The sequence below is a fragment of the Elephantulus edwardii genome, unplaced genomic scaffold, assembly GCF_000299155.1.
Source record: "Elephantulus edwardii isolate Elephantulus edwardi_28Jun2011 unplaced genomic scaffold, EleEdw1.0 scaffold00158, whole genome shotgun sequence".
Classification (NCBI taxonomy): Eukaryota; Metazoa; Chordata; class Mammalia; order Macroscelidea; family Macroscelididae; genus Elephantulus; species Elephantulus edwardii.
In genome coordinates this window covers 7,712,332-7,724,098 of record NW_006399908.1, presented here as the reverse complement: position 1 = coordinate 7,724,098, position 11,767 = coordinate 7,712,332, and the positions used below count along the sequence as shown (strand labels likewise).

The 11,767-nt window shown below is 37.1% G+C and overlaps 1 protein-coding gene across 1 annotated transcript in view; it reads left to right on the top strand.

Moving 5' to 3' along the window:
- Positions 1-3,603: 3,603 nt before the first annotated feature.
- PLSCR5 (phospholipid scramblase family, member 5) overlaps positions 3,604-11,767 on the top strand; it is a 47,509-nt gene continuing 39,345 nt past the window's right edge. The window contains exons 1-2 of the mRNA XM_006895112.1: positions 3,604-3,616; positions 8,174-8,355. Of these exons, the coding sequence (XP_006895174.1) occupies positions 3,604-3,616; positions 8,174-8,355 (195 nt within the window). The remainder of the gene's footprint in view (positions 3,617-8,173; positions 8,356-11,767) is intronic.

Sequence of the window (11,767 nt, the reverse complement as noted above, 5' to 3'; positions counted from 1 at the left end):
TAAAAATGTGATGAATAGAATATTGAATGATCCAGGAAGTATCAAAAGAAGATGGAAAAATTCAATGTGCCAAAAAAAAATTGGGTGACACAGAACAATTTCAGAAGTAGAATATGATCAAGACATAATGGTAATAAAGGAGGAAGTTCAAGCTGCTCTGAAAGAATCAACAAGAAGAATAAGGCCCCACAAACTGATGGAATACCAATTGCAATATTTTAACAAACAGATGTAGCCCTGGATGTGCCAGGCTGTGACAGGAAATCTGGAGAATAGCTACGGGCAAACTGACTGGAAGGGATTCATATTTATTCCCACTTCCCCCTCCAAAAAGTGATCCAGCAAAGTTTGTAAATTATTGAAAATATTATTAATATCACATGCAAACAAAATTTTGCTGAAGATTGTCTAACAATTACTAGTACAGCAAATATATTGATAGATAACTGCTACAAATACAAGCTGGGTTTAGAAGTGGTTGTTGCACTAGGGATATCATGGCAGATATGAGATGGATGTTGGCTAAAAGCAGACAGTTCTAGAAGAATGTCTATTTGTGTTTTACTGGATATGCAAAACTATTTAACAGTATGCACCAAAACAAATTGACTGTATGGGTCAAAACAAATTGTGGCTAACACTGAGAAGAATGGGAATCCCAAAACATTTCATTGTGTTCATGCTATGCTTTAAATCAGGAAGCTGTCATATAAATAGAGCAAGAGAACACTGCATTGTTCAAAATCAAGAAATGAGTACATCAGGGATGTATCCTTTTTCCAGACCTTTTCAATCTATATACTAAAAAGATTTTTTAGTAGTCTGGACTTTATGAAGAAGAATGCGACATCTAGATTGGAAGAAGATTCATCAACAACTTGCATTATGCAGATTACACAACCTTACTCATCAAATCTGAGGAGGTATTGAAGAATTTGCTGCAGAAGGTTAAGGACTGCAGTCTTAAAGATGGATTGCATATCAATATCAAGAAAATAAAGATTCTCACCTGCACCAATTGGCCACATCATAATGGACAGAGAAGAGACTGAGGTTGTCAGCAATTTCACCTTGCTTGGATCCATAATGAACACTCTTGGCACCAGCAGTCAGGAAATCAAAAGACAAATTGTTTTCTGCTGTCAGAGAAAATCTGCTGTTAGAGACCTCTCAAGAGTATTAAAAGAAACTATGCCAGTCTAGAAATGAAGGTGTACCTGATCCAGGCCACGGTCTTCCTAATCGCCTGCTGTGCTTCTGAGGACTAGACATGAATAAGGATGACAGAAGAATTAGAAGCTTTTGAGTTGTGGTGCTGGAGAAGAGTATTGAACATATTTTGGACTACAAAGAGAAAAAACAGTTTTGTCCTAGAGAGGGTGAAGCCAGGTTGCTCCTTGGAGGCAAGGACTCTGAAGCTCCATTTCACGTATTTTGAGCATGTTGACAAGGAGGAACCAGTCCTTGGAGAAAGACATCATGCTTAGGAGGGTAGAAGGTCAGTGAAGGACAGGAAGACTATGGACAAGATGGATTGACACAGTAATTGTGTCAATGGGGGCAGGTGCGTCAAACAGTGAGATTGGCTCAAGATAGGGCATGGTTCAGAGCTATTGTTCACAGAGTCGCTATGAGTCACGGTCGATTCTAATGCATATAACACCAACAAGAATTATATTTGTACCTCTCTTCTGTAAAATGAGAATTTAAATAATACCAACTTCTTTCAAACACAAAGTCTAAAGTAGAAAAAGCTAATTTGACATGTAGAAACTTCAAGATTTACAGCTAGCTATTTACAAACTGTAAGACTAACTTTTTAGATTTTCTGTGTTTGTACAAACCCTCTCCGCGCAAATATTTTTTTAGAAGCAGATGGAGAAAATGCAATGTTACTGATATTACAGCACATACTAAAAGTTTAACCTTTGCAAAATATGCCATCCCAACTAGGGCAATTTCTTTGACCAGCGAAATCTCCATGGTCACGTGGTCATCCACAGTTAGAAATACAGACTGCGGGGTCAAGACTACTCAAAATGCTACAGCAGTTTTTGTGCTCTGTGCTTGCCCCTAACCAGCGTTGTATACCAATTAAATCTCGACTCATTGCTGGCTAGTCAGAACTAATTCACGTTGACCTTCCCGTGCTTTTTCGGAGACTGTCAAGAGTACAAGAGGAGACTGTCCATCCTTCTCCCACGAAGTCACTGGTAGATGAGAGTCATGAAAGAAGTGTCAATGTAAGAGCGACAGCAGTGTAACGCTCTACAGACTACATCATCAGAGCTCTGTATACAGCGCAGTTCATTATCACCTATAAATTTAAATCAACTGTCTGAGGTTTGGGAAAGTTTGCAATTTAAAACCCATCTGATTAACCAAGCTCAAGTTTGTTTTTTTTGTTTTGTTTTTTTTTTGTTGTTGTTTTTTAAAGAAAGGCGAATGTTTATCAATGTATACAAAGAGTAGAGGAAGATACCCTATGTTTATTTGTTTCTTCATCAATTTATTTTAGCTAGAAAGGAAACTATTGAAGGGAAAAATAAGTATAAAGATGTTCAAACATTGTAAAAATGCAAAGAGTTGTTTTTAGAACTAGAAAGAGCTTAAGCTTAATAAAAGGCTTTTTCTCAAGAAATAACACAGGAAATTAGTTCATGAGATATTTCTGATGTCATAGTGAAAAGTAAAACCACATAATATAATTAGCAGCCTCAACCTAATGGATTGAGAAATTATGGTACATTCACGTGATGGAATACTACGCAGCATGCAGGAGCAATGATTTTGTAAATCACTACCTAACTTGGGCTGGAAGCAGGAGCGGCATCCACTTCCGAAATGGCTTGCCTCTGGAAACTCTATGTACGAACAGTGCTCAGGCCGTTCGTTCATAGGGTCGCTATGAGTCGTCTACAACTCGACGGCATCAAACAACAACAACCACCTAACTTGGGAGGGACTAAGAACATTATGCTAATGAACTAACTCAGTCCCATAAGGACAAACACTGTATAAGACTGTTATTGTAGAAATAGATAACTAATAAAACATCTATAAGGATCTAAGGGGGGGAGGAGGAGCAGAGGGGTGAGGATTGGTGGGGAGCTAATCATAGGGTGGCACAATCTGATGGGTGGGGGGAGGGTGGTTTAAGAAAATGGGAAAGATCTGGTGTGAAAAATAATGTATACAAACTTTGTAAGTAAACGAGTATAAAATTTAAAAAAATTATATTAAAGAAAAGAAATAAGGAAAATAACAAAGTGGAAATAAGACCCTGAAGGTGGGTATTGCATATTTTCCTGTGCAGTTTTCATTACTTTCACGTTATTCTTTCCATCACCAAGTTAGAGAGGTTAGTTTCTGAGAGGTGTTTGCCTTCCTTAGTGGCTTCATCTCCCCCTGTTGTCCAAGCTGTTGAAATACAACATTCTGGAAACCTAGCAAGGCGTTCTCTTTCTGTTGTTTGTAAGCTGACATGAGGTAGACAAACACCTTCTGAAGTTTTATTCATGCTGTGTTTCTTCTCCTTGCTGCAACAAGAAAAGCCTTTTCTTTTAACCTGGCTGCCTTTGAAGAAGTGATTCAGACAACGTCATGGCCTCTAAAGGTAAGTATAATCTATTAATAAATTTTTCCTTATATTGAGACTTTGAAAATAGTCATAGAAGCATCACAATCAGATTGATTCACACTTTAAACACTGTCATTGAGCACTTTTGAACATTGGAATTCAAACTTTTTAATCTCAGTAAACTTCATGCTTTAAAACAAATTATGCCAAAAAAAACCCAAACAAATTATGCCTAGTAAAACACAAAAACAAAGCTATAAACAACAATTTAGTGATTATTAGTATAAACATAGCATATATATAAGAAAAGCTGTATAGTAAAACTCAAGATGGAAATCTAAAGTAATTGGTATTTAATTTGATGGACTATAAGCAATATTTCTGAATTTTGGAAGCAAAATCTTTCAAATTTTTTTGATAGCAAATTAAGTGTACATATGAGAAGAATAGTTTCTTAACTTAGCAGATTAATTGTAGAGCTAATAAGATTTTCATCAAATATCTGAAATGATAGAAATATTATTAGTGTTACTTTAAGTCAAAGAAGTTCTCACAAGACAATGATGTGACTATTTTTTAAGGTAAAGTGTTTCAATCTTACTAAATTTTTTTCTGAAACTTAAATAAAAAAGAAATGCCATTGGTTTATTTCATTAAAAAAGCAAAACTTTAAACTCTAGACTACAATTGGAAGCTTTAGCATAAGAAATTAATATCAGTATGATTAATGAAAACATATTAACCTAGTTACAAATGGGCTAAGAGTGAATCAAGTTGTAATTAGCACATTTAATTTAGGATAATTAAAATGACTATACATTTGAACAAATGTATATTCTTACCAACCATTCAAAGCCTACATTTGGAATAAGCAAAGTAATCTTTTCATTTTTCATCAGCATTTAGTGCAGACTAAGTAAGTTATCAGTGGAAAAATTCAAACAAATTTTATATATTTTATAATGTAGATATACAATAGCAAAATCATTAATTTTAATATGTATGCTTTGTTTTCTTAATATTTGAAGACAAACAAAAATATCTTGACAAGTTTTTTTTTTCCTTAAGACTGTCACTAACACGTAAGCTAAAGCATTTCATCGCTTTATAAGAGTTGCAACAACTCTAGCCTGTGAGGTAAAGAGTTTCAGAGTATGTAAAATATTTATAAGCTACTTATACATTTTTAAAAGAGTAGATAGAAATTCAAAGCCAGATAGAAATTCAAAGAAGTTCCTCCTTCATGTGGTGGTCTGACTCTTTGAAGAAACTAGTGACTGGAAAGCAACATATGATCAAAATAAGATTAATCTACCAAAAATACAGTGATCTCAGTAATGATAAGGACCTCAACTTAAGACTAAACTCAAAGGCAAAAATATTCAGAAGAAAGACTTACAGTCCTTTTGTAGCCTACTCCAAATACTTAACATATAAGTGGATAAAATGTCTATTGCTGTTGTTTTGTGCCAGATTTATAGTGATCCCTGTGAACATTAGCTCTGAACCCTGCTCTACCCTGAGCCAATCTCATTGTTTCCAACACACCTTACTCCATTACCACAGTCACTGCATCAGTCCATCTCATCCAGGATCTTCCTTTTCCTGTGCTGACGCTCCATCTTTAGAACTTTATTATTTAAAAGAATTGAAGTGAAGAAAAAAATGGTGTGTGTTTTTTTAACTAGAAATCTTGCTTGAGATATTAAGTCATGTAATTATTATTTATCTGCAGCATTTCTGTGAGCAGTTTTCTACAATATTAGGAGTTAAATGTCATATGTCTATACAGACTCAATACAGCTTTGACAATAAATAAAGTGAAAACTTTAATACTTGCAAAACATTCTATAGTATAATTTTAAATGTTTAGACTCTATGGAACTTCTGTATTGTATATATTTTTATGTGACATTTCCTACAAGCATATTAAAATTCATTATTTCTAATATCATGATATTCGCTGACCCATGAAACTGTATTGTCAATTAGCATTTTCCCAAGGACTACAGGCTAATTGAATATTTCACACACTTGGTAGGCATGTCAATGAGCTTCATCAAACCACAGGATGGAGTCTTCGAGGTCTGCAAATGGTTAACCCTCTCATGATCCACTGAACACATAATATACTCTCTAATATTTTTATCTCAGGTTTCTGAGGCAGCTTCTGTCCTCACTGTAGTACATGCTACTGCCTGGTGGGATGCTTTGTGAACCTGAAGAAATGGACTTCACCTCACCGTTTCTAACAGTCCTTCCTAGATGATCTATCAAAATCCATGTTTCCTCAAAAATTATTTTTTTCTATTACTGGGAAATGAACTCTTGTGGTACAATTGATTAAGCATTGGACTGCTAACTGAAGGGTCAGCAGTTCAAACTCATCAGCTGTACCAGAGGGAGATGTGGCAATTTGCTTCTGAAATGCTTTACCACCCTGTTGTTGTGGATCACCTAGTCAGAATGGACCTATAGCTGACCCGCCAGCAGGTTTTCAGAGGCAGTTAATCGCATGGGAGGAACCACGTGCCTTTGGGGATTGTACCACAGCTTCTTGCTACTAGGCCGCCAGAGTGCACCCCAAAACGCAGTTGTACTCCATCCTATAAGGCCAGTATGACTTGTTCAACAGCAGTGGGCTTGTTTTTTTATTTCTTTCCATTTACATAGGCTAAGCACTGAGCTGTTAACACACAATTCAGGAATTATAAATACCATAATTCAGGGAGGAGGTATCTAGTACCATTTGCCATGTCTTTCTTTATTGTGGAATAAAATTCTCATTCCTTTGCATGGATGTTTTACTTAAAAAACAAACAAACAAAAAACAAACAGACATTTTCAGAAATAATTTAACCAAATAATTTTACTTTCCCTTATAACCACTTCCAAGATGGTTCCACAGTCTTTTGGCCCTAGTGGCCAAACTATGGTGACAAGAAGTAGTGAAAATAAAGAAAAGACCACTAAAAGACCAGTTAGTAAAAAATAACTTACTCTTTGAAAGAGAAATAACAGAAAAAATAAAACCGAGAAAGACTAAAAGAAAAGCAGTGGTTTACTGCTAAATAAATGGTCTCAGATTCTAATTGAAAAGTAAGCCATTCCAAACCTCCAGCCACCACACTAAAGATGCAGTTAGCTGTTTCCCTAAGATTGTTGTTACATTATCAGGTGCTGTTGGGTCTAACCCATACTGACCACATATATAACAAGGGAACACTGTCTGGTCTTGTATCATCGTGATGACCTGGGCTATGCAGTCATTATGCAAATCCATCTTAATTAAGACATTCCTTTTTTTCCTGACTACTAAGGACTGGTACCTTCTTAGAACCTCTTCAAAGAACATGAGATAAAGTCTCACAATCCTCCCTTCTGAGGAATAGTCTGGCTGTATTTCTTCCGAGACAGATATGCTCATTCTTTCAGCAGTCCAGTGCATAAAACTTCGTGCCCATACCATAATGATAAGATTTCAGTTCATCTTTCTTGTTGTTCTTCTTTGTCATCAAGTCAGAATCAATCCATAGTTGATCCTCCAGTGGGTTTTCAGAGGCAGTAAATTGCACGGAGGATACAGCCTCACAGCTTACCAGTAGGCCCCTAGAGCCCCCCAAATTTTTCCTAGTCTTTATTCGTTGTTCAGTTTTCTATGTATATGGGATACTGAAAACTGGGACAGTTGTAACTCAGTCTGCAAAGTAATATCTTTACTTCTTAACCTTTTTTTAAAATAAAATTTTAACTGTGATTTTAATATATGTTTACAGAGAAGTTAGATTTTCATTCATTCATTGTTGCACATTTTACCCCCACTTTTCTTCCCTTCCCCTACTCCCAGCTCACCTTTCTTTTTCTCTTTTTTTAAATTTTATTATTTTTATGTGAGTGTACCGTCAAATCAGATCTGACTAGTACAAGAGGAGATTGTCCCTCCTTTCCAGGCAGAGTATCTGGTGGATTCGAACTGTGAGCCTCTAGGATTGTAGTTGCAGCTCCTTGCCACTAGGCCACCAGAGCTCCCCCAGTTCACTTTTCTTATTCATTTATTGTTGTACAATTGCCTACCTCTTCTCCTCCCCCTGCCCCAGTCCTCTTTGCAATGATATGGGCTGTTGTCATATGCATAATGCTTAATCATATATTCATTTTAGACAGTTCTTTCTTTCATCTGTTCCAGTATAATGGTCATTATCTATTCACTCTTATCCTATTCTCCCAATCCCCCATGTTAAAGAGGATTTTTTTTAACCTAAGATCTTCCCAATGCAATATACTATTTGATTTTTTGATTGCTACTTCTAGGTGCATTGATTGTGGATCCAAATAAAATGAAATCCTTGACAGCTTCAGTATTTTCTCCTTCGATTAGAATGCTGCTTATTGATCCAACTTTGAGGATTATCTGTTTTATTCACGATGAGGTAAAATTCATACTGAAGGCTTTGATCTTCTCAGAAAGTGGTTCAAGTCTAGGAAATCCTATGGAGCAGTTCTATTGTGTTCTATGTAGTTACTATTGGTTGAAATGTATGAATGATATCACAGCAAAGGTAAATAGAGGTTGAAATTTTCATCCTCTTACAGATACACAGAACCACAAAAGTAGAGGTCCACCTGGTTTACTTCCTGGAGCAGCTGATGCAGAACAAAACTTCAATGCCTCGTCTTTCATTTCAAGAAACCAACTCTGGCAGCCTGATCTCCCTCCACCAGGCAGTCTCCCACCAACAGTCAATCTCCCTCCTGGTCTGGAATACTTAAGCCAGGTAGATGCTTCTATCTTTCTATTTCTCTTAATGTTTCCACTTCAGAATGAATAAAAATGGCCTTCACCCAATAACTTACGAAAGTGAGGAAAATTATTACCTATCATGAAATTATAAGATTCTTATTTTTAGTGATTTATATTTTTGGCATGAATTTCTGTTCTTGCTAATTCTGTTTTTCTTATTTACTTGACATAATGGTAAGTTCAAATATTTTTGTTTGAGCTGTTTGGTAGCTCCTTTTGATCATCCCTCAAGGTGTCAGCACATTTATCCAAGAGAATTGTCTATTTTGTCATCACAACAGCTATTTCATGCAACAGTATTTCTTGAGTACATGCTATATACCCAAGGCATATTGTTGTTGCTGTTGTTGTTAGGTGCCATAGGGTTGCCTACAACTCATAGCAACCCTATGTTCAATATCTCTGAAGTCTGCCCTATTCTGAGCCAGTCTCACTGACTCTGACACACCTACACACATTACCCCAGTTACTGTGTCAATCTATCTCAGCCAGTGTCTTTCTCTTTTGTGTGGTCCCTCCACTGTTCCAAGCACGATGTCCTTCTCCAGGGACTGATCTCTCTCGGCCACGTGCTCAAAGTATGTGAGACAGAGCTTCAAAATATTCAAAAAGAAACTTGAGTTTACCCTCTCAGGACAGATCTGTTTGTTCTCTTGACCATTATATGGTCAATATTTTTCTCCAGTACCACAATTTAAAGACATTGATTCTTTGTCTGTCCTCCTTGGTCATTGTCCATCTCTCTGATACATAGCAAGTAATTGCAAAGAAAATGGCCTGAATCAGATGCACCTTTGTCTCTAGTCTGACATGATTACTCCTTAACACTTTGTAGAGGGTCCTGATAGCACATTTCCCCAACACAATTTGTCTTTTAATTTCCTGACTGATGGTGCTAAGAGTACTGATTGTGGAACCAAACAAGCTGAAATTGATAACAACATCAGTCTCTTTTCCATTTATTGTAGTGCTGTCAATTGGCCAAAGGGTGTAAAACCTTTGTATTCTTGAAATTGAGCTTCAATCAAAAATCCTAGGCAGATTCTCCTACCTTAAATATTTCACAACCTAATAATCAAGGCAATAAAGATTGTTATTGAAGAATGTGTGGCTAGATATTAATAGCACAAAAACAAATAATTGTAATCTGTGCAGTGATATACATATCCTATGGAGTGCACTTCTGCTTCACACTCATAGCTGCCAGAAGTCAGAATTTACTTAATAACATTGGATTTGGTATGATGTTTTTGTTTCTATAAAGGACAAAAATGTTACAGCTCGAGGTACTGAGAAGAGAATGCCACAAGGAGGAGTGGGCATTTCAGTCTTCACCTGAATGTCAAAGTAAAATGAAAATCCAAAGAGAGAAATTTTTCAAGTTACCATTATTGTATATGTTGTCACATAACACCAACTGACTACATGGGATGACTAGGTATAATCACTACAAGAACCCGGAGGGTGCAATGACTAAAAAGTTGAACCAGTACTCAAAAGTTTGGCACTTTAAATCCATCAGCCACCCCAGGGGAGAAAGATATGACAGTCTGCTCCCATAAAGATTCACAGGCTTAGTCTCTGGCAACTGTGCTCATCCGTACTGCCAAGGACAATTCCAAACTTAAAAAGATTCAGGTTAGATTCCTGCAAGGATTCACTGCAGTCCAAAAAGAAGATTAAGAACCTTAAGAAATGGGAGCTTTCCCACCACACAGGCTCAAAAAAGACTCCTGGCATAGCAAATTGGCTCCCTCATAAAAGGAATACTTTAAGTTTTCAATTAACAAAGAATAACATAAATAACTGTCAACAAGCTATGAAGATTCAATAGAAATGGCCTAACAAATGCCAAGAAAAACTAAGTAATATTAACAAAGCAGCAGACAGCTTCAAATATTATGATGGGGGTGGGGGAGACGAAGAAAAAAAATTAAACCTTTTCTTAAAACAAAACAAACCAAACAAACAAAAAAAAAAACAAAACAGTAGGACTGCCCTCTGGCACCTAACCACAGTGCGGCAGCCCTTCCACCAAACCCGTTTCTCATCCTTGCCAACCTCTTAGGCATGGACACTGAAGATTGAAAATGATCAGGTTGATCCCCACCCACCTTGCTGAAGCCAGGGTAACCCTTCAGATAGCAGACAGCTACTCTGGGAACACGCAGACAGCTGCATACCCAGATCCTTACCTGAGGGTCTAACCAAGCAACTGAAGTCACCCCAGGAGATGCCATCCTCATCAAACAGTATGCAATCAAACCTCATCAACCATGCTAAGACACACCTTGCACAATCATCCTAGCTACCCCCACAGCAATTAAGGTCACAGGTAATGCCCATTAGTTCCACCTTTCCAGGGCAAACATGCTTATTTAGCTAAGCTGACCTCCTACATCTCTTAAATGGTGGGCCCTACTGCTCTTCACCGCACTCAGATCCCAAGCCCTAAGAAGCTCTTCATATTGTTACTAAATGCTTCCTGCCTTTTTGGATTCTTACTTAGAATTCTAGCAGGATAAAAGAAATGACCAACTTGACCTAGCTGCTGTGACATCCATATTCTCCCCTGGCTACTGGTCCCAGGCCAACCCAGTCCAGCCTCTAAGCCCCAGATCTTTGGCCCTGTTCAACAGGAATTAGCTAGAATAAAGATGTCAACCTTTTTTTCTGAAGACAAAGGCTGGGATATCAGGCCCAGACCAAGTTCAAAGGGGAAGAATGAAGGATTCAAAAATTATCAGCTTGTCAGCATAGGAGTGAATGGCCTCACCCACCTGGTTAAACCACAATGGAATGCCCTCTCTTTTATCCCTAAAGATCCTAAAAACCTGCCCAACCCACATTAGGCTCAGTTTTCCCTTGGTCTGTCTCTCTCTCCAGACCAAGGAATCCAGCCCAGAAGCCCATTAATGAAGTTTCTTTAAGTTTGTTTGTTTTTTTTTTTAAAAAGCATATTAAAAACCCAATGAATAAACCAGAGACAGAGATGGGAAAGAATTATACTGACATAAGAGTCATAAAAGCAGCTTTATAACAGGTATGCAAGGATGGTTCAACATAAGGAAAACAATCAATGTAAGTCATCACATTAACAAAGCAAAGAAAAAAAACCACATGATTCTATCAATTGATGCAGAAAAGACCTTTGACAAAATCCAACACCCTTTCCTGATTTAAAACACTCAACAAAATAGGGTTAGGGGGGAATTTCTTCAACATAGTATAAAGTATTTATGCAAACCCGAAAGCCGACATCATTCTCAACAGAGAGAGGTTAAAGGCATTCCCTTTAAGAACAGGAACTAGGCAAGGATGCCCACTCTCACCTCTCTTATTCAATATTGTATTGGAAGTCTTAGCGATAGCAATAAGCAAGAGAA